The following is a 19,937-nucleotide window of genomic DNA, read 5'->3' on the forward strand; positions in this document are numbered from 1 at the left end:
ATAACGGGCAGGCAGATGCCACTGCTTCCCCTCCCCTGCACGTACAGCCCCACGGCTGGCGGGAAGAGCAGCCTGCCTTCTGGAATCTGGCCGTGCGCACTCAAGAAATGCAGAAAAGACATTTATTACCGAGCTATAAATTAGAGGTGGGCGGGTGGGGTGTGAGGCACCGAGCGGTCACGTTTTGGGCGGCTGCTCTCGCTCTCTGTCCTCCTGGGCCTGGATTCTGAGTTCCTCCTCAAGGCGCTCCTTCGCTCGCACCACCTGGGGAGGGAGTCACAAACAGTTAGGCAGGATGGCCCCTTCCCTCCCCGGGTCCAGCTCCAGCTCCCTGGAGAGCAGTAGGCAGGTCAGAGGTAACAGCCTGAGTGGAATATAAACAGAGGGGCCCGGGGACGCACTGACTGAGTCTGGGAGCTGAGAGCTGGTTCCAGCACTCCACCAGCTAGCGGTCCTGGCCCTTCAAAGCCTCGGCTGCTGGGGGCTCCACTGTCCAGGGTGACACAGGGCCCAGGCCAACACAGCCCCACTGGCTGGGCCACATGGAGCTGAGAGCCCTGAGGGACTGGCAGTTCAGGGGGCTCCCTGCGCCCCAGGGACCTTTCTCCTGCCAAGCTCTGAACTGCCTGGAAATGAGGGAGGCCCAGTGAGAAGCGGCCCCGTGGCCTGCCCCCGTCCCAGCACTCACCTTTGACTGCAGGTAGAAGGAGCCACCCACGGATTTATCGTTCACCTTGAATAGGTGTTCGTAGTTCTGCAGAGGAGGGGAGACGGTGAGGGTCCCTGGGTTACAGAGGCGGGGGAAGCTAGGAGATGACAAAAAGGAAAGCGAAAGGGCTCGCCCCCTCCGCCACGCTACAGCACCCGGAGCCGTTGAGGGGCGGAAAAGCGGACAGGTGCCCACTGAGGGAGGCCCACACCTCTGCCACCGCTGCCTGTGGCCTAAACACTGCCAAGTGACAGTGGCTTCTTCGAATCCCAGCTGGCCGCAGCCAGAGCCCCCGCTCCTGCCCGTTTCTGCTGCCCCCCTTCCCCCTCCCAACGCTGGTGGCCTGCCGCCCCATCCCCACTTCTGGTCTGCTTGTCTCAGAGCTGGCCTGGTGGCCTCACCTTCTGGATCTCCTCAGGGCTCAGCTTAGAGACGTTGAGAATCTGCTGTGCCTCCTGGAGGCTGAGGCCGGAGAGGTTGGAGGCGGCCGCAGACTGGTGTCCCGCGCGTCCCCGGGCGTCAGCTGCTGCCCGGCTGGCTGTGGGGACACACGGGTGAGCACTTGGCACTCAGCAGCCCGGAGCTCCCCCGGGCCTTCCACGTGGGCAGCTCACCGCTGCCAGGTGGCGTGGGGGAGGAGACAAGCCGGGCCAGAGGGCATCTCTTCTCCAGGAGTGAATTTTTTGGGGGTGGGGGGTAGTAAAGTGAGGACAGGGGCAGGGGCTGGTCAAACCTGGCATCAGGTCCCCAACCTAGACCATGAGATGACCCTGTCCCTCTTTTCTCCCCTGGCCTCTACCTCCTGGATGCATCGCAAGTTGGGGAGTTTAGGTTACTATGGGGAACAGAGTGAAGCTGCAAGCAGGGGGAGGCAGCATGGCTCTGCCCTACGGTTACCTAGGCCACCAAAGCAGGCTGCCTTGGGTGACTTCTTCCCTTTCAACGCCTCTAGATTCAGAAGCCAGTATACTTTTTCTTAAAGGGTCAGAGAATAAGTATTTTAGGTTCTGCAGGCCAATTAGTCTGTGTTGCAATTACTGGACTCTGCCTCGAAAACAGCCAGAGGTATGGCTGTTCCAATAGAACTTTATTTACAAAAACAGGTGGCCAGGAGGGCCAGTGTGCCCATTTCTGGCCGGATGCTCACGCCCATCAGGTCTCCCTTTTATAGGATTGTCCCAAGATCTAGCAGTCTGCCCCCCCAATGGGAAGTGCCCCAGGCGACCTGAGCTGCCAGAACCCCACCCCACAGAGGGCCCTTGCATTCACAATTGGCCCAGTGCCAGGGAGGGGCCCAGAGCTACCGGGAAAATCTGAGCCAGGCAGGATCTCCCAGCCCAAGGAGACAGAGGCCCAAGCTTACCTGCAAACTCCTGCTGCAGGGCCCGGGCAAAGGCCCTGCCCACCACCTGCACGCCCATCACAATGATCTGGGCCAGGTACTTGGCCTGTGAGCAAAGCAGGCACCTATTAGCAGGCTACATTCTCAGAGCCCCCAGTGATGGACCCTGGAAGTGGTGGCTGTGCGACAAGACTTCTGGATTGCTGAGGTAAGGAAGCTCAGAGCAGCAGCCATAGACCACTTCCTCCAAAGCACCCTGATAAAAAGCTTCTGCTTTGGGTGGCTTCGGGTGCCCATGGGACAGCAGGCCTGGGGAGCGGGGCGGGGGGGGAACCCAAGAGAATCCCCAGAGGCAGACGGGACTCTCCCTCATCCTTTGGAAGAGGCGGACAGGAGCCAAGGCAAAGTGGCCTGGGAACCAGAACTCAGGGCTGGTCCCAGACCCACCATTCACTCTGCCACGACCGGCAGCTTCTTGTACTTGGCTGGTCCAACCGTTACTGGTGGGGAAACGCAGTGCCATTCTAATTCTCCCCACACTATTCAAGTCAGTTCCAATCAACACAACAAAAGACCAAAATACCCTCCACTTTCAGGAGCAAAGCCCACTAGGTGGGCATTTAGACAAACACAGCAGGGACCAAGTGGTGAGGGAGAGCAGGCCAACCCCTGTTCTTCCACTGGCTCACTCCTTCACTCAAACCCTGCTTGATAGTTAGCACTGGGACCACAAAGATACCCAGGACCCGGCCCTGTGGGAAACCCTCCACTGCAGCGCAGCGCGAGAGTCTTCTACCCCAAGACTGCGTGGGCCAATGCACCATGGAGACAAGTGGGGCATCTCATCAAGCATGACCAGAGGCGTGGAAAGGCACCGGAGGGACACCTCAGGAAGGACAGGGAGACTCTGGGAGGCAACGGCACTTCTCCTGGCAGGTAGAATCTCGATGGGAAGATGGGGGCTTTCTAGGCAGGGGGACCAGGGTGAGTCCAACTGGGAGAAAGTGTAGGGGATGCCTGGGAGCAGCCAAGAGCCCAGAGGTCTTGTAAAACAGTAGGAGGTAAGATGAGGCAGGCGGGTGAGATGGGAAACATACAGATCTTACTGTGACCAAGGATTACAAACAGACAGCACGCGTGTGTGTGAGCTGGTACAAACGTGGGTGCGTGGAGGACACCCGGAGAATGCTCACAGCAGGTCACCACTGCTCACATGGCACATCCAAGTGGTTTCCAACAACCAAGAATGGACTTAGCCAGGGTGCTGAGCACTGTGACAAACACATTCTATCTATTGTGCCATCTAATCCCAACAACTCAAGACACTGAAACACAGAGGGGTTTAGTGACCAACATGAGGACACACAACTAATACCTGGGGGAAGATGGGCAGAAAACCCACAGCCAGTGCTATCAGCTATCCCCAGGCTGCCCACCTCACACAGAATCCCGCGGTCTGCAGGGAGGGCGACTGAACAACATGACAAGGATCAGGACCCAACCCAGAGGCCGAAGAGGGGCTTGTTAGATTCCAGTGGAACCCCGACTCCAGAACTGGCCTTGCTGGCCTCCTAATGGGTGAGGTGGGATGCGGTTCCAGGCCATTAGTGGGGATTGATAAATTGGAAGTGGGTTTGGATTTCACAAGTGGGTGGAAATTTCATAAGCCCCGTATTTCATACCATGAAGACTCTCCAGTGATCAGAGGGGCGGGGCTGCAGGCGCTGCACTGAGGTGAATAGACTAACGAGGATCTGCTTCAGACGGGAAAGTCTCACCTGGCTTCTCCCGCAACCCCCGCTTGCCTAAAGCCTCTCCCAAGTCGGGCAGGAGGCTCTGAGATGGACAGCTGGTCCTGTCTGAGGGACTGAGAGGCTGACCAGCAGGTGATTCCGAGTGTTCCCTTGGCCAGGAATTCCACCAGGCCTCCGACCACACCTCCTTCTGCTGCCACACCTGACAGCAGCCCCATCCCACTGCCTGCACTGCCTCGTAGTCAGGTGTTTACTTCTCTGCCCAGGTGGTGACTGTTGCTAAATAATGAACGTTAAGAGCTGAGGCTCTAACTGGGCAGCTCCCCCACCACCCCCTGCCCATGGCTCCTGCTGCCAGAGCTCCATAGCTGCAGGGCAGGCTGGGCTTCCTGCAAAGTTTCAGAGGCTACCCCAGTCATCCAAGGGAGCTGCCTGGTCCACCCACCGCAGCTACCAAGGTTCCTGCGGGAGGCATCTCCTGGGGGAGGCAGTGATGCGGAGGTTACACAGACAAGCTCTGGAATCACCTGTGTGCAAATGACAGCTGGGTGCCCTGGATAAGTTCCCCAGTCTCCCTGAGCCTCAGCTTCCTCTCCTATTGTGGTTAACAATAGGGCTGTCATGGGGATTAAATGAGGTAATCCTTATAAAGTGCCTGCCTCAGACCCTGATAATATAGTAGGTGTTCAATAAATGTTGATTTTCATTTATTACTACTCTTTGTTTCCCAAAACCTGACACTGGCCAGGCACTGGAGAGTAACAAAGCTCCGCCCAACACAGCAGCTCATTTGATAGAGCCTCTGATTCCTCAGGGGAAAAAGCTGCAAAATGTTGGGTTACATTCCCAGGGAGCTGGAAGCAGCCTGGAAGAGAAGTGAGAAGGCTGCTTTAGTCAGGCTGACATAACTTCGGTCCCCGCTTTGCTTCTTGCCAGCTGTGTGGCCCTGGCAATCACTCAACCTCTCTGAACCTCAGTTTTCTTATCTGCAAAATGGGGAGAATAATACCCCCCTTATAGGAGGGCTAAGGCCCTCAGAAGGCAAGGCATGTAAAAAGTGGACACCTGAGCAGCTCAACAGCTGCCTCTGCTTCCAGACCAGATCCTGCTTGGTGCTGAATGATCTAGAGATCAGAGGTGCAGCCAAGCTTCTCAGCTACCTACTCAATACCCAGACACCTACCAAGTGCCAGGTGGGTCAGCTGTGCTCAGAGCTGAGGATTCATGCAGAGCACAGCTGTGCCAGCTGCAGCTACCACAGGGGATGAAGACAGTTACTGGCTGAGGCCTCTCCCAGAAAGCCCTAAAACACCCCATAATCCACTGACTGATGCTCGGGCCTGAAGACCCTGGGCAAGAGCAACTGGCCAACACAGCATCCAACTGAGGCCAAGCTGTTGGTCAAGGAGCAGAGGTCAGAGCCATGAGACTCCATGCCTGGGACACTGCAGATGGCACACATGCTTTCCTGCCTGGAGAGCAACGTGGCACAATGCGGGACCAAAGCCCTGCAGCTGGGGCAAAGGACCACAGGCAGTGTGGGGGGTTGGGAAGCCCTAAGGAATGTGGTTTGTCCTGTGTGAAGTGCATCAAGAAGGCAACCTGGCTTTGGACAGATGGATGTGCAAAGTTCCCTTCAAGGCACAGTTCCTTGGGCTGGTGGGTAGAGACAGCCACTGACTCACCCTCTCTCAAGGACACATGGAGATAGAAAGGGGGCTCTCTTCACCCAGGGCCCCTGCAAACAGCTGCTGGCATCACAACTAGGCAGGAGGGAGGTCAGGACCACAACTGTCACATCTGCCATGATATGTCCAGGGCCTGGGCTGTGGCTAGCACAGCAGGTGCCCGATACATATCTGAATGAACGTGACACTTGACAGGGCTTCCAAATGCCTCCCACTCCCTCTGCTGAAGGAGGGTTCTGGCCATCCTCCCAAAACACGCACACAATACCCTACCTCTGCTGCCACTGCCAGCCAATTCAGTCTACCCCCAGCTTGGCATCCCCAGCTCTGGCTACAAATGACTTCTCTAGTTTTCTCTCCCCTCATTGCTCTCCACGTCATGTACTGCAGCCACACCATCTACTCCAGGATCGGCTCCCCTCCTTCTTTATCCTGAATTCATACACCACACAGGTCACTCTTTTCAAGTGCACAATTCAGCACTTTTTAGGATATTCATAGAGCTGTATAACATTTTCATTATCCATCCCCCCAAAACTCCATACCCATTAACCCAATGAACATCCTCTCTCCTCTACTCCACTACTGTCTAATCCCAACATGCTTCAAGACTTAGCTCATGTCAGGCTTCCCTAGTGGCACAGTGGTTAAGAATCCACCTGCCAATGCAGGGGACACGCGTTCAAGCCCTGGTCCGGGAAAACCCCACATATCCCACATGCCGCAGAGCAGCTAAGCCCGTGCACCACAACTGCTGAGCCTGCGCTCTAGAGTCCGCGAGCCACAACTACTGAGCCTGTGTGCTACAACTACTGAAGCCCGCGCACCTACAGCCTGTGCTCTGCAACAAGGGAAGCCACTGCAGTGAGAAGTCCGCGCACCACAGCGAAGAGTAGCCCCTGATCCCTGCAACTAGAGAAAGCCCCGAGCAATGAAGACCCAACGCAGCCAAAAATAAATAAATAAAATAAACAAATTTTTATATATATATATATATATATATATATATATATAAAGACTTAGCTCATGTCATTTTCCTATTAATACTGTCCTATTTTACGGACTCGCTTGCTTTCTCCTTTAAGGTACCAACTCCTCCAGAGCCACATGCAGGAATGTGTGTGAAGGACCCAGCGGGGTGGGGGGTGGGGTCCTCAGAAAATGGCAGTGACTATTACAAGGCAGGAACAATGTGGTTCTATGTGTACTCTCAGGACACAGAGCAGCTGGGCTTAAAACTGGGGTGAGTGACCCTGGAAAAGTCAGATGCCCTGAGTTTCAGATTGTTTATCTGTAAAATAGGGACAATGAGAGCACCGACTTCTTTAGAATTAAATGGGAATCTACATAAGCCTCAGCTCAGGGCCTGGCACTTGTAAGCTCCTACCTTATCCTTAACACTATCAGTTAATAAGTGGCTCCCCAAACCCACTGCCTCAATCACTCAACAATCCTCTAACCGGGGATAGAGCTCAGGACCCTGTACTTTTAAAGGTCCCCAGGTGACCTGACGCAGCCAGTGTGGCCCAGATCTGTGGGCTGGCTCTGGGTGTCAATGGTACCAAAGAAATGCTCAGTTTTCGGTGTTGCAGGGTCTGGTTCAAGTCCCAGTTCTGCCACTTCCTCGTGAAAGTCCCGGAGCCCGTTTCACCAGCTTTCAAATGGGGACGATAATAGGGCGACACCATCAACTAGCTCGGGGACCGAGCAAGGGCTCGCGGGCCGGACTTACCTCCATCTAGGGCTGCCGGCACGTGGCTAGTGCACACGGCGATCGCATCTGCTCGGTATTTCCCGGCATGCCAGACCCGCCCTGCCTTCCAGCCAGAAGGCTCTCCCTGGCCCCGAGGTCGCCAGCGCCCGCCTCAGTAACCCCCGGCTGCGACACCCCAGTCCCCGCTCCCCGCCGGGAACGCAGGTGGCGCGCGGCGCCCGCAGTCCAGCCGGAGCTCCCAGCCCCGGCCCCGAAACTGCCTCCCTTCCCCTCCCCTCCTCATGCCTCACCATGGCGGCCACTGTGCTTCGGAGGCACGGGCTCCGGCTTCCCGGCCCCTCAGCCCCGGCTCAAGGGCGGCCGGCGGGTCAAAGGTCAAGGGAAGCTGCAAAAAGCGCGTGCGCTGGGCATGCGCGTTGCTTCTGAAAGGGCGGGGCGTGGGCGGAGACCTATGGCCCGTGCGCGGAGTCGGGGCGGGGCCTGCCTCAGCCTCCGGCGTTCCGGCGACCACCGGAGGCTACTGATGGGCGGTTTCAGGACCCTCTGGCCGTCCTGCTTATCCTGGGGCGCTAGGAGCAACAGAACAACACCGGTCAAATGGGTGTGTGTGTGTGTGTGTACTATTTCTTCCCTCCATTTTGCCAAAATATTTGGGACTAAAAGACATGCAATAAACATACAACACCTCACAAACAATGAGTAAGACGTCAAATTCTCACAAATATTTAGGAAAACAGGAAACTTCAAAGTAGGTTTCATTCCAGGTTCCCTGTCTGGAAAGGAGGGCTCGTCTCCCTCCTCCTTCAAGTCTTTGTTCCAATGTTACCTTCTCAGTGACGCCACCCTGATGCCCTACCATCGCTGCAACTTGTCCTCCATTCCTTTTCTTTTCTAATACAGGCTTTATTGAGAGAGAATTCATACACCACACAATTTGCCCTTTTGAAATGCATAATTCAGTGCTTTTTAGTATATTCACAGAATTGTGTAACCATCACCATTAGTTCCAGAACATTTTCAGCCCAGCCTTAGCAACTCCATACCCATGAGAAGTCACTGTCCATTTCCCCCTCCCCAGCCCCTCGTGACCACTAATCTGCCTCCTCTTCTATGGATGTCTCTTCTGGATGTTTCATAGAAATGGAATCATACTACATGCGGCCTTTTGTGTCCGTTTTTTTTTTGTTTTTTTGTTTTTGGCTGCGTTGGGTCTTCGTTGCTGGGCGCGGGCTTTCTCTAGATGCGGTGAGCAGGGGCTATTCTTCGTTGCGGTGCCCAGGCTTCTCACGGCGGTGGCTTCTCTTGTTGCAGAGCATGGGCTCCAGAGCCCAGGCTCAGCAGTTGTGGCGCATGAGCTTTGTTGCTCCACACATGTGAGATCTTCCCAGACCAGGGCTCGAATCCATGTCCCCTGCATTGGCAGGCAGATTCTTTGATTTGATTTTTTTGCGGTATGCGGGCCTCTCACTGCTGCGGCTTCTCCCGCTGCGGAGCACAGGCTCCAAACGCACAGGCCCAGCGGCCATGGCTCACGGGCCCAGCCGCTCCGCGGCATGTGGGATCTTCCCGAACCGGGGCACGAACCTGTGTCCCCTGCATCGGCAGGCGGACTCTCAACCACTGCGCCACTAGGGAAGCCCGGCAGGCGGAATCTTAACCACTGCGCCACCAGGGAAGCCCCTTGTATTTGGTTTAAACCTCCATTTTTTTTTTTTTTTTTTTTTTTTTTGTCCATGCCATGTGACATGCAGAATCTTATTTTCCCCACCAGGGGTCAAACCAGTGCCCCCTGCAGTGGAAGCCTGGAGTCTTAACCACTGGATCACCAAGGAAGACCCATAAACGTCCATTCTTTTTTTTTTTTTTTTTTTGCGGTACGCGGGCCTCTCACTGTTGTGGCATCTCCCGTTGTGGAGCACAGGCTCCGGACGCGCAGGCTCAGCAGCCAAGGCTTATGGGCCCAGCCGCTCCGCGGCATGTGGGATCTTCCCAGACCGGGGCATGAACCCGTGTCCCCTGCATCAGCAGGCGGATTCTCAACCACTGTGCCACCAGGGGAGCCCCATTCTTGATCCCTCCTATTTTTTCCGAAGCTCTTACCACATTCTATCAAATTATACCATTCATTCATCTTTATGTTTATTATCTGTTCCCTCCCACTAGAATGTGGATTCCTGGAGGGCAGGACATTGATCTCTTTTCTCCACTCTTGGGCATCAGCACCTGGAAGAGTGGCGGGCACATGGAAGGCACTCAACAAACGTTTGTTGAGTGAATGAGAGTCGGGCTGCCTCTTACTATGTTCTGGACCACTACCCTTCTTTCCTTTCCTCCAACTCTCCAAATTCTTTATTCTCTCAGCACCCTGGCTGCCCTTCCTTTTGTCTGAAACGTTCTTCCCAGGGCTCTCTCCATGCCTTTGTGGCCTTCAGGTCTTAGCTCTCAGCTTAAACATCGCTTCTCAGACCCTGACTAGAGTCTCCTCCTGCATCCCTGTGGCTCCCTTTCACGTAGTTTATCTACTTCACAGCCCTCCTTGCACTGTCTATTTGCGAACTTGCACATGGTCCGGCTCACCCTGGCCTACTAAGATTATACTAAGTGCTTCGAGAAGCCATGTCTCTCCCGTTCATTACAGGAGCTGCCATCCAGAGCCCTGCTGGATACTAGCGTGTTGGATGAATGAATGAATTCCCAGCAGGAGCAGAGTGAGGCCTGGGACAAGCGGGAGCCCAGGGCCAAACCGACCTCACCCATACTCCTGTCCCCTTCCCCTTCTAGCCAGCCAGAGACCACAGCGACACGAGAGGTGGCCAGCTTAGAAAAGTTTAATTGCTAAAAACATCCAGGGTACGTGCAGGCTAGTCCCTGCGGGGCTCACACCCTCTTCGTTGGGCTATCAGCTCTGTGATGCCCATTCCTCCTGGCTTCAAGTTTGGGGAGCAGGGCTACTGGTCCCAGGCCCCTGAGGCTGGTGATGCTCCAAACGGCCTGGTGGAGGGCCAGCCCCCTAGGCCCTTGACCAGAACTGGAGCAGCAGGCAAGATAGGACGGCATGTGATAACAAGGTGCTGGGCGAAGCCAGCCCAAGCTGGGACCAGCCCAGGTCAGAGTAGAGGGGACAGGGAGCCCAACGGCTGCCCAGGGACATGCCACTGAGCCCTCACGCCCACCCCACCCCCATGCCCCTGGCTCCACATGCTAGCAGGCAGCTGAGGAGAAGCAGCTGGTCCCAGAAAATGCAGAGATGCAGACAATCCATGGGGGTTGCAGCAGGGCCCAGAGGCTACGGAAATGCCCAAGACCCAAAGGAAGCCAGGCCTTCTGGGGTGAGGTGTGCCCCGGCCAAGAGGTGGCTTCCAGTTTGAGGGTGAGACGTGAGGTGTGAAGGGGCACCAGGTGGTTCAAGGAGGCAGCAGTGGCAGGTGAGGCTAGAGGTGGCTGGTGGGCAGGCTAGTCCTGGGGAGATAAACCAAGAAGTGGGAGGGAGTTGAGAGGGCCTGGGGGAGGGAGGTGGTGCATGCGGCAGGTGTGAGTCGGGGAGAGATGGGACAGGCAGCAGGGCCCACTTGTCCACTCACCCACTCGTCCTCGTCCACACCTTCGAAGGAGTCCTGTGGGAGCGGGTCCACCCGGTTCCCCAGCTTTGCCACCATGGCACTCAGCAGCTGGGAGAGGGGACGGGAGAAGAGGTGGGAAGGGAACATGGCTTCTGACCCCAAGAATGTCAGATGCCAAGGCTGGAACCCCAAGGTTCAAAGTTGTGGGAGAATCATTTTCATTAAAGCCCTGACAAAGCTGATGGTTTTCATTGAAAAAGATACCTTGACAGAGACGGGGGAGCCAGACACAGACAGACTCTAACACGGAACATAAGAGTCACAGGGCAGCTGTCTCCACATATTGCCTCAGACGCTCAAATATGCACCAGGGTCCCCAGCGCACTTGGGTCTGGTTGGGTTGGGCCAGGCTAGGGTGGGGCCTCTTTCCACCCTTCCCTGGCTTCCTGAGCCCTGTGCCCTGGGGGCGGCAGCAGTCACCTTCAGGGCTTTGGAAGGTCTTCCCTGTCCTACTGACAAGTGGGTGACACTCGCTCCTTGCCCAATCTGGGTTGGACTAGAGAACTGAAGGGCAGTCACCAGGAGCAGCCAGGGCCCTGTGACCCCAGCGGCCAGCCCTCTTCCATGCCTACCTCTTCCTTCTTCTGCTGGTCCGACTTCTCTTCCAGGTAGAGTGCTGAGGATAGGGCCCGCCGGGCTGGGCCTTCACGGGGGGCCTGGCTCACTGGGGTGGGACAGCAACAAGCATCAGGCAGCAGAGAGCCCCTTTGGTGGGGCCTCCTGGCCTAACCGCTTGGTACCAGCCCCTGGGGGATTCCATGGCAGAGAGTGCAGAGGTGGCGCTTCGGTTCACAAGGCCTGCCCTTGGCACCAGGCTGTGTGCACGTGCACATGTGTGTTGGGGGTGGAGGGCTTGTGATGGAAACACAGACCCTGGGCCCTGCCCTCCAGGGCCTCAGAGACCAAGTCTGAAGAGCAACCACCCCATCCCTGGGAGCACTAGAGGTTTCTGATTGCCAGCAGGGATGGAGGTTCGGACTTGGGCCTTCTGCCCCTTTCCCCAACCCCCACCCACTCCCCTGCTTCCTACCTGCCCCCCCAGCCCAGTCCCTCATCCTACCTGGGGTCATGTCAGGGGGCTGCAGGCTAAGAAGCCGGGGCTGCCCGTTAGCGCCTCCCAGCCAGGCCTCAGCGCTGAGCACCGGCTCCCAGCTCACGGCGGTGTCTGGGAACACGTCATCCTGGAAGAATTCTTTCTGCAGGGAGGGAGTAAGGGGCTGCCCTGAGATACTGACCTACTCTGTGCCCAGAGGCCTAGGGCACACAGGCATCCATTGGGAGGGGGGCATGGCAAGACCCAGGACCCCAATCTGAGGTTTCTGCAAGTTTCAGAACACCAGCAGAGTAAGGGGAACAGGTGCCCCAAAGAGCAGTGAGTGGGGCAGTTTGGTGACAAGACCAGTCAGGCCCCAAAGCCTCTGACAGGAGCTAGGCAGGGGGTGCTGGGCGTTGGCATGCTGGGCCCCCAACCTCACCCTGACTCGGGGCAGCCGGAAGGTGACAGGCTCCAGGGAGGTCTGGCGAAGTCGCAGGCAACGGGCAAACTCCACCTCCCGCACGTCACACTCCGTCTTGGGCAGGAGAATGAAGCCCTGGGGCGGCAAGGGAGTCGAGCTGGGGCTGGAGTCCAGAGCTCACACTGAGCACCGGGGCCCCCTCACTTAGGACCATCAAGACCAAGGCCTATCCCTGGAGAGTGGTGTGATATTTAACAACTAGCTCTCTGGAGGGAAAATGCCCCGGTTTGTAGCATTTGCCTATTTCCATGGTGTGAAAACTCCCACCATGTCAATTTCACACTACTAACATGACTGGGTGAATGCAGATTTGGGAAGAGATGTGCAGTAGCAGCCCATGATACAATATTTCTGCCAGACAGGGCCCACAGATGTAAATAACCTCAACAGTACAAATAATAGTGAAGTCAAGTAAAATAATTAGGAAGTGATAAATTAAGTATCTATTGCCTTGGTCTTTACTGTAACTTATTTGTGGGTTCATAAAACTTAAACTTACGTAGTTTAATTTTTAACAAATGGTTGAGTTTAAAAATCAGTTCCTGAACTTCCCTGGTGGCGCAGTGGTTGAGAATCTGCCTGCCAATGCAGGGGACACGGGTTCGAGCCCTGGTCTGGGAAGATCCCACATGCCACGGAGCAACTAGGCCTGTGTGCCACAACTACTGAGCCTGCGCATCTGGAGCTTGTGCTCCGCAACAAGAGAGACCGCGACAGTGAGAGGCCCGCGCACCGCAATGAAGAGTGGCCCCCGCTCACTGCAACTAGAGAAAGCCCACGCACAGAAACGAAGACCCAACACAGCCAAAAATAAATAAATTAAAAAAAAACAACAAAAAACAGTTCCCGAGGCTGCTGGGCACACCCCACCCGGCCCAGTGACTCAAGGGCCCCACAGGCCCCTGCAGTCCTGCACATGGCCACGAGAGGGCGGGTAGCCCATGGTCCCACCTACGGAAGGAGGACCAGGGAGCGTGTGCGTGTGCGAGGGCTCACCTTGTGGGGGTCAGGTGATGTGAAGCTGTTGCACTCCAGGAAGAAGGGGGCCTCGGGGAGCAGCTCATACAGGAACACGCGGGTGTCGCCCTGGAGGGACGGCAACAGTGAGGTGGCCAGCATTAGCTGCCTTTCCCCCCACCTCCTCTCACCTGCCCAAAGCCCCCGCCTGTGCACCCCAGCCCACCTTGCCCGTGAGCAGCACCAGGCGGGTATCTGGGTCATAGCTGGGCAGCAGGGTCGAGGGAGCCACATCCAGCCCCAGCACTGCCAAGGGGCCACTGGCCAGGGCCTCAGCCGAGTACAGGAGTAGCTGGCGCTCACTTCGGCTGCAGGGGGGCAGAAGCAGGTCCTCAGAACTGGAGGGCCCTGGGGCATGGCAAGGACTCCAGCAAGGCCCCCAATCTTGCGGGGCTGGAGGCCTGAGGGCCTCGGGGTGGGAGGAGAGGCCTCTGCCCATCCTCCTTCCTAACCCAGCCTCAGAACCACTGGCCTGGCCTAATACAATAGCTTTCTAACCTGCCACCCTGCCTCCTCCCGGACCTCTGACCCCTCTGCCCCTCCTCAGCACACTCCTGTCCCATGGCCACCGTGGCTATTAAGTCTGGACTTTTCTCCCCACATTCTGTTCCAGGCCCTTTGCTCCAGCCAGGCTGGTCACCTTCTGGGACACTCCACCCAGAGGTGAATGCCCTCTCCTCCGGGTCTGTGTTTACCAGCCCCTTTGTGACCCAGTTCAGATGATACTTCTCTTAGGAGGCCCTCCCTGATCCTTCCTTCAGAGCACCAAATGCCCATCCCTTGGACCTCTCCAGGAGGCTTGGTTCTGTGTTTTGTGTGCTTCGTCTGATCCCCACCAGATATGGGCTCTGCAGCAAGGATGGCTTTCATCCCTCTGGGCCCCTAGTTGATTCATTCCTCCCCATCTCCTTCCCTCCCATCAATCCACCCATGCACCCATCCATCTATCCATCCACATATCCATCCATCCATCCACCTGTCCAATAAATGAGAGTTGGGGACAGCTTCTGCATGCCTGACACGTGTATGTGTATCTGGGGGAGGGGGCACAGGTGGCTGCTGAAGTCTGGGGATGGGAATAGTGGTCCCAGAGTTCTCACCTGTCAAAGCCAGACACCAGGAGACAGTGACCATCACACACCCAGACAATGCGGGCTCCACGGGCCCCCTCAGGCCCTGGGCCTTCCTGTTGAGATACAGTACATGAGGCCCAGCTGGGACCCCCGCCAGGTCTGAGGGCCGCCCCCAGCCCCTCCTGCTCACCTGCAGGGGCTCAGGGCTACCCCGGGGCTCGTAGATCCGCAAGTGCCCATCCTTGCAGACAGTGGCCAGCTGCCGCCCATCAGGACTCCAGGCCAGGCCAAAGATCTGGGGGCAGGTGGGGATGTGAGAAGCAGCCTCTTGCCCTGTGGCTGGGCACCTGCCCCCAATGCTGTCCTACCTGATCCCGGTGGCCCTGCAGCCTCAGCCGCTCTGCTCCAGCCTTAAGGTCCCAGATCCGAATGGTAAGGTCATAGGAAGAGGAGGCCAGCACGTCAGCTGCCAGCGGGTGGAAGCGCAGAGAATAGATCTTCTCCGTGTGGCCTGGAGGCGAGGCATGGGGTGACACTGAGCCCCTCAGGAGCCACCGCCCACCCCCCAGCCCCCACCCAGGCCCCCCTGACCTGTGAGCACGGCCTCAGGCATGGTGAGCACCTCCTCAAGGCCCTCTGGGGGCACCCGCCACAGTCGGATCCTGGCATCCTCCCCAGCTGCAGAGAGCACAGGCTCATCACTGCTGACCCAAGGCCCCCCTTCTCTGTTCCCATTGAGGACCCTGGGACCCTCCCTCAAGCCCAGTGCCCAGCCTCCTTACCCACAGCGAGGTGGTGGGGATCAAAGGGGTCCCAGGCCAGATCGGTCACGGCTGCCCCATTCTGCAGCGTGGGCAGTGCTGTGTCGGGCAGACGGCCGGGCTTCCGCAGCTGTGGGAGGTGCCCCCACCCCGAGGCCCATCAGTAACGTGCAGGAGAGTCCGGTCCCCAGGGCTGCAGGGCAAGCAGCATGCCTGGGCCCACACCCTCTGCAGCTGATGATGCACCACCAGGTGGCCCAAGCTCTCTGCCTCAGCCACCTTGCGCTCTGAGCCCCAAGTGCCAAGCCCCGGAAAGTGAGGGAGGCAGCATGGAGTGGTGGAAAGAGCTCAGGCTTGGGGCTCAGGTGGCCTGGGTTCAATTCTCAGCTCCACCACTTACACAGCGTGTGACCCGGCAGGTCACTAAGCCTCTCTGTGCCTCACTGCTTTCATCTGTAAAACAGGGATAAGAGTAGCACCCCCCCCACACCACATGGGATGCTGGGCACTTGGTTTGTGCTTAGAGAATGCGAGCTGGTGTGGGCACCTGATGCCCTCAGCGTCCTGCAGGGACATGGGGACAGCACGGCAGGGTGGGGCCCCTCACCTCGAGCACGGCCACCTGCCCACCACTGCTGAGCAGGGGCATGGCCACACGCTGCCAGTTGGCACAGAAGCCGTCGCTCTCGCCAGGCGTGGTGAGGTTGAGCCCCTTGAGGTTGGTGATGTGGCTGTCTCGGTGCAGGACGGTGCCCTGAGCGTGCCGGAACTTGGAACTGGGGCCTGGCGGGCAGCAGGGACATGGAGCCACGTGAGGTGAGGGTGCCCTGCCTGCCCTGCGCTGTCCTGCAGGAGGACCCGGGCCAGTCCTGAGTCCGGGCTGCCTGCTCCCCTCAGCAAAGGACCGTGCAGGTTGTGTGCCCAGATTTCTGCCAGTCCAGCCAACACAACTCGCCCAGAACGAGACTCGAGGGATCTCGGAACGTTTAGGCCACCCTCTTACAGGTGAGACTCTCTTCATCCCGCAAAGAAGTGACTCCTCCAGGAGGGGAGGCGGGACTGTGGGGGGAGGCAGGACTGGGGTGCAGAGGAGGGTGGCTGGGGTGGGGGTGGACAGGGCTCCCATGGTAGGGGGTTAGCCCCGCACTGAGGCACTTACCCAGCAGGCTTTGCAGGGACCTCTGGCTGGGGCTGGTGCTGATGCCGCTGGTGCTGGAGAGCGAGGGCCCCAGGCTGGAGGGCGTGGAGGGTGAGGTCAGCCAGCTGGGAGGGGAGGAGAAGCCCTCCTGGGAGAAAAGCTCCGGTCAGCCAGCAGCCCCGTCAGGCGGGTGGTCAGCCAAAGAGAGAGGAGATGCCGGGGTCATCACTTTGGGACACTGGGGTAGGCAGGAAGCCCCACCGTGGGATGTGGGGTGGGGACGCAATCGCTGATGGGCAGGAGGTAACATGGGGTGAGCTGAGCATTAGCATGTGGGACAGCAGGTAGCAGCTGCTGCTCCTGGGAAGGTGGGCCCAGAATGGTCAAGATCTTTCAAGAGGGTCTTCCCTGGTGGCACAGTGGTTAAGAATCTGCCTGCCAATGCAGGGAACACGGGTTCGAGCCCCTGGTCTGGGAAGATCCCACATGCCACGGAGCAACTAAGCCCGTGCACCACAACTACTGAGCCTGCGCTCTAGAGCCTGCGAACCACAACTACTGAAACCCGTGTGCCACACTGCTGAAGCCCATGCAACCTAGAGCCCGTGCTCCGCAGCAAGAGAAGCCACCGCAATGAGAAGCCCCTGTACCACAACGAAGAGTAGTCCCCACTAGCCGCAACTAGAGAAAGCCTGCGCACAGCAATGGAAGACTCAACGCAGCCAATAAATAAATAAATAAATAAATAGTAAATTAAAAAAAAAAAAAGATCTTTCAAGAGAAACTAGAAATCCAGATTTTATATATAAGTCTCACTTTCTAGGCATTTGCTCAATTTTGAGAACACGGAGGTTCTTCATTTATGCTTCTTGTGTTTCTGAGACCATCGGGCAGGCCACACACTCCTGCCTTGACCTGGGGCCCCTGCTGCAGCATTGCAACGGGGAAGCCAGGTGGGCTACGCTGATACTCACGCTGGGGTCCGCATCACCCACAGGTGTCTCTGTAGGCTGGGCCTCTTCCGGGGTGGGCTCTGCAGGGGGGACCAGATGGGAAGTGAAGCTGGGGTGGGGTCGGCAGGCTGGGTGGAGGCTGACCCTCTGCACCTGTGGGTAGAGGCCGGCAGGTGAGGCAGGAGGGCTTGGGGTGGGGATAGGGGACACCAGGCAGCTGAGTTAGTGCACAGGTGGACCACGTGCCACGGACGCGGCTGCTGCCGGTGGTGCAGGCCAGGAGCAGTCAGCCAGGCCTTGGCCTTACCTGCTGGTTGCTACCAGCCCACCAGGCATGGGGGTCGGAGGCGGGCACACAGCCTGCAGTGTCTGGGAACAGGTCCTCGTGGAACTCCACAGCCTGGTGGCACACAAGCACACAGGCAGTGAGGTCAAGTCCCCCAGGCCCTCCCAGTCCCTCACGCAGGACCCCCTCACCTTGCGGGGCACGTGGTAGCTGATGGGCACGATGGCTGTGTCGCTCAGCTGCAGGACGCGAAGCACCTCGCAGCCCATGACGGCCAGTGCTCGCCGGGGCACGAGGGCCACCCCCTGCAGCACGCTCTCCAGGAGGCACTGGGTCACTATCAGGGACACCGTGGAGGACAGTCAAAGTGGGTCGGGGAGGGGAGGGGGCACAGGGCGGGGAGCAGGGCTTACCTGGGCTCAGTGCCGGCTGCTCGGGGGCCACCTCATAGCAGTACAGCTGACTGTCGCCCTGAAACGATCCCCACCCGAGCGCTGCTCGCTGACTCTAGCTCCAGCCACCCCGTCCCTCCCCAAGGATGGAGTCACAGAGCCACAGCCAACGTCTACAGGGCGCTGATGTGCGCTGGGCGCTGAGCTGAGCCCTTGGTAGACTCTGCCTCGCCTGTTCATCATCATGGAGCACGAATGAGCACCAGGGGTATACGTTCAGTAGGACAAAGTGTCTGGTGTGTGCTGACTCTGCTCTATTCTCAGCCTTGGATTCACGAAGCTGACATTCTAGGGAGTGATCCCGACTGCATGGAATGGAGACTTGGAGCCCCATGTGCCTGGAGCCCCTGGCAGGGGTGGAGTCTGGGCAGCACTGTTCTAGCTCCTCCTTTCCGGGGTGAATAGCATCCTGCACTCCCCACTCTCCCAGGTGGCTGGCCAGGTCAAACATTGGGGCCAAGTCTGGCGAGTGAGGGCACCAGCCAACATGGGTGGGGGCTTGAGCTTCTCCTCACCTTTCCCGCCAGGACCAGGAGCCTGGAGTCTGGATCCAGCAGGGGCATCAGAGACCTGGGGGAGAGACGGCCTGTCATAGGGATACAGCCAGTCATTGTGGCCAAGGGGCAGGGGAAAGGCTGACAGCATCGTGACTCTAGATCGGGGCTTAGGCCAAGCACAACAGTGGCCAGGAGTGATGCAGCCCCTCCAGTTGCATCCAGCCTGGTCCCCAGGGACCCTCTACCTCCTCTCCCTGCGCTCCCGACATGCTGAGCACATCCTCACGTCCCAGCCTTTCTTTCCCAGGTCCTCCGTCTGCCCAACTGCTTCACCCCAGGACTGTGCTGGGCCTGGGCACAGGGGAGCTGCCCCCTCTTTCTGCACCTCAGCCATGATCTCTTCCCATGCTCAGCAGCTCCAAGAAGCCCCCCGACATACATTCTGTCCCTGGTCTCACCTCCAACAGCCTAAACACCAGGCCCGGGAAGGTGAGAGGGGTGCTGGAGCTGGGGACCCCCTCCATCTCCACCCGGCACAGTTGGCCTGGGTGCTCCAGGACCCAGGCTTAGGGACCCTCTCCTCAGTCACCCCTGCTCCTGGGCTTTGATGCTGTCCTAGAGACTCAGAACTCCCCTAGGCACCATCTCTGAGCCCCAGTGCCCAAGCCTGAGCCAGGGGCCAGGAGCAGGGGCTCCTTCCTGCCGTGCTTCCCTGGCCTCCCTGTTCTCTGTCCCCCAGGTGGGGCCCTGGTGCGGGGGCAGAGGCTGGAAGCCCCCAGAGCCCCTGCTGCTCTGTGTTGCCTGTCTCGGCCAACAGCCTGTTGTTCTCCAGAGATTTACCACTCCCCTTCCCCTCCCAGGCCCTGCAGGGCCCCTTTGCAGCCCCTAGCCCTGACTGCTGTTTTCCAGGCCCAGAGTCTCCTGGACGTGGGGCACCCAGGAGAACTCAGACTGGTGTCTTCATCTGTTTCTGTTTCCTGTTCCTGGTTTTCTGGTTCTGCTCTCACCTGGGGACCCATGGGCCTGGACCCCCACCTCAACGCTGACACTCATCCTCAAATGGAACCCCGTCTTCCTCACTGTGGTCCCAGCAGTCAGAGGTCGCCCAGCTGTGGCAGCTGCCTCCATCCCTCACCCAGGCAACAAACGGTCCAGCCCACCCCCTCCCCTGCCCAGCCAGCTGCCCACCACCCCTCCCCACCCTGCTGGAAGGGAGCCACAGAGTGGACTGGGAAGCTGGGTGGGTCCCTGGGTGGCTCCATAGCTTCCTGGAGTGCCTTGGGCTGGTCACCTGTGAGTAACACAGCCTCTAATTACCTTGAGCCCAGCAGGGTGAGCTGGGCTCAGAACTGCCCTCTTGACCTGGTCTGATCACTGCCTGCTGTGGGGGAGAGGGGGGCAGGGGGACAACGTGGT

The 19,937-nt window shown here is 58.1% G+C and overlaps 1 protein-coding gene across 3 annotated transcripts in view; it reads right to left on the minus strand.

The window, feature by feature from the left end:
- Positions 1-108: 108 nt before the first annotated feature.
- Positions 109-19,937, minus strand: part of CORO7 (coronin 7) — a 67,679-nt gene continuing 47,850 nt past the window's right edge. For 2 of the 3 annotated variants that reach the window (XM_060031654.1, XM_060031655.1), the window contains 19 exons: positions 18,540-18,594; positions 17,986-18,043; positions 17,764-17,909; positions 17,594-17,686; positions 17,308-17,439; positions 16,355-16,481; positions 15,803-15,978; positions 15,217-15,325; positions 15,026-15,112; positions 14,803-14,945; positions 14,625-14,729; positions 14,462-14,547; positions 13,528-13,669; positions 13,341-13,430; positions 12,303-12,419; positions 11,888-12,023; positions 11,400-11,491; positions 10,789-10,875; positions 10,024-10,666 (listed from right to left, as the gene is read on the minus strand). In XM_060031654.1, coding sequence (XP_059887637.1) covers positions 10,661-10,666; positions 10,789-10,875; positions 11,400-11,491; positions 11,888-12,023; positions 12,303-12,419; positions 13,341-13,430; positions 13,528-13,669; positions 14,462-14,547; positions 14,625-14,729; positions 14,803-14,945; positions 15,026-15,112; positions 15,217-15,325; positions 15,803-15,978; positions 16,355-16,481; positions 17,308-17,439; positions 17,594-17,686; positions 17,764-17,909; positions 17,986-18,043; positions 18,540-18,594 — 1,987 coding nt within the window. In that variant the 3' untranslated portion in view covers positions 10,024-10,660. Of the gene's footprint in view, positions 265-688; positions 755-1,110; positions 1,248-2,072; positions 2,158-10,023; positions 10,667-10,788; positions 10,876-11,399; positions 11,492-11,887; positions 12,024-12,302; positions 12,420-13,340; positions 13,431-13,527; positions 13,670-14,461; positions 14,548-14,624; positions 14,730-14,802; positions 14,946-15,025; positions 15,113-15,216; positions 15,326-15,802; positions 15,979-16,354; positions 16,482-17,307; positions 17,440-17,593; positions 17,687-17,763; positions 17,910-17,985; positions 18,044-18,539; positions 18,595-19,937 lie in introns of those variants that run through there. The other variant, XM_069541403.1, reaches the window with a different exon arrangement.

Source organism: Delphinus delphis, chromosome 15 (genome assembly GCF_949987515.2).
Source record: "Delphinus delphis chromosome 15, mDelDel1.2, whole genome shotgun sequence".
NCBI classification, from domain to species: domain Eukaryota; kingdom Metazoa; phylum Chordata; class Mammalia; order Artiodactyla; family Delphinidae; genus Delphinus; species Delphinus delphis.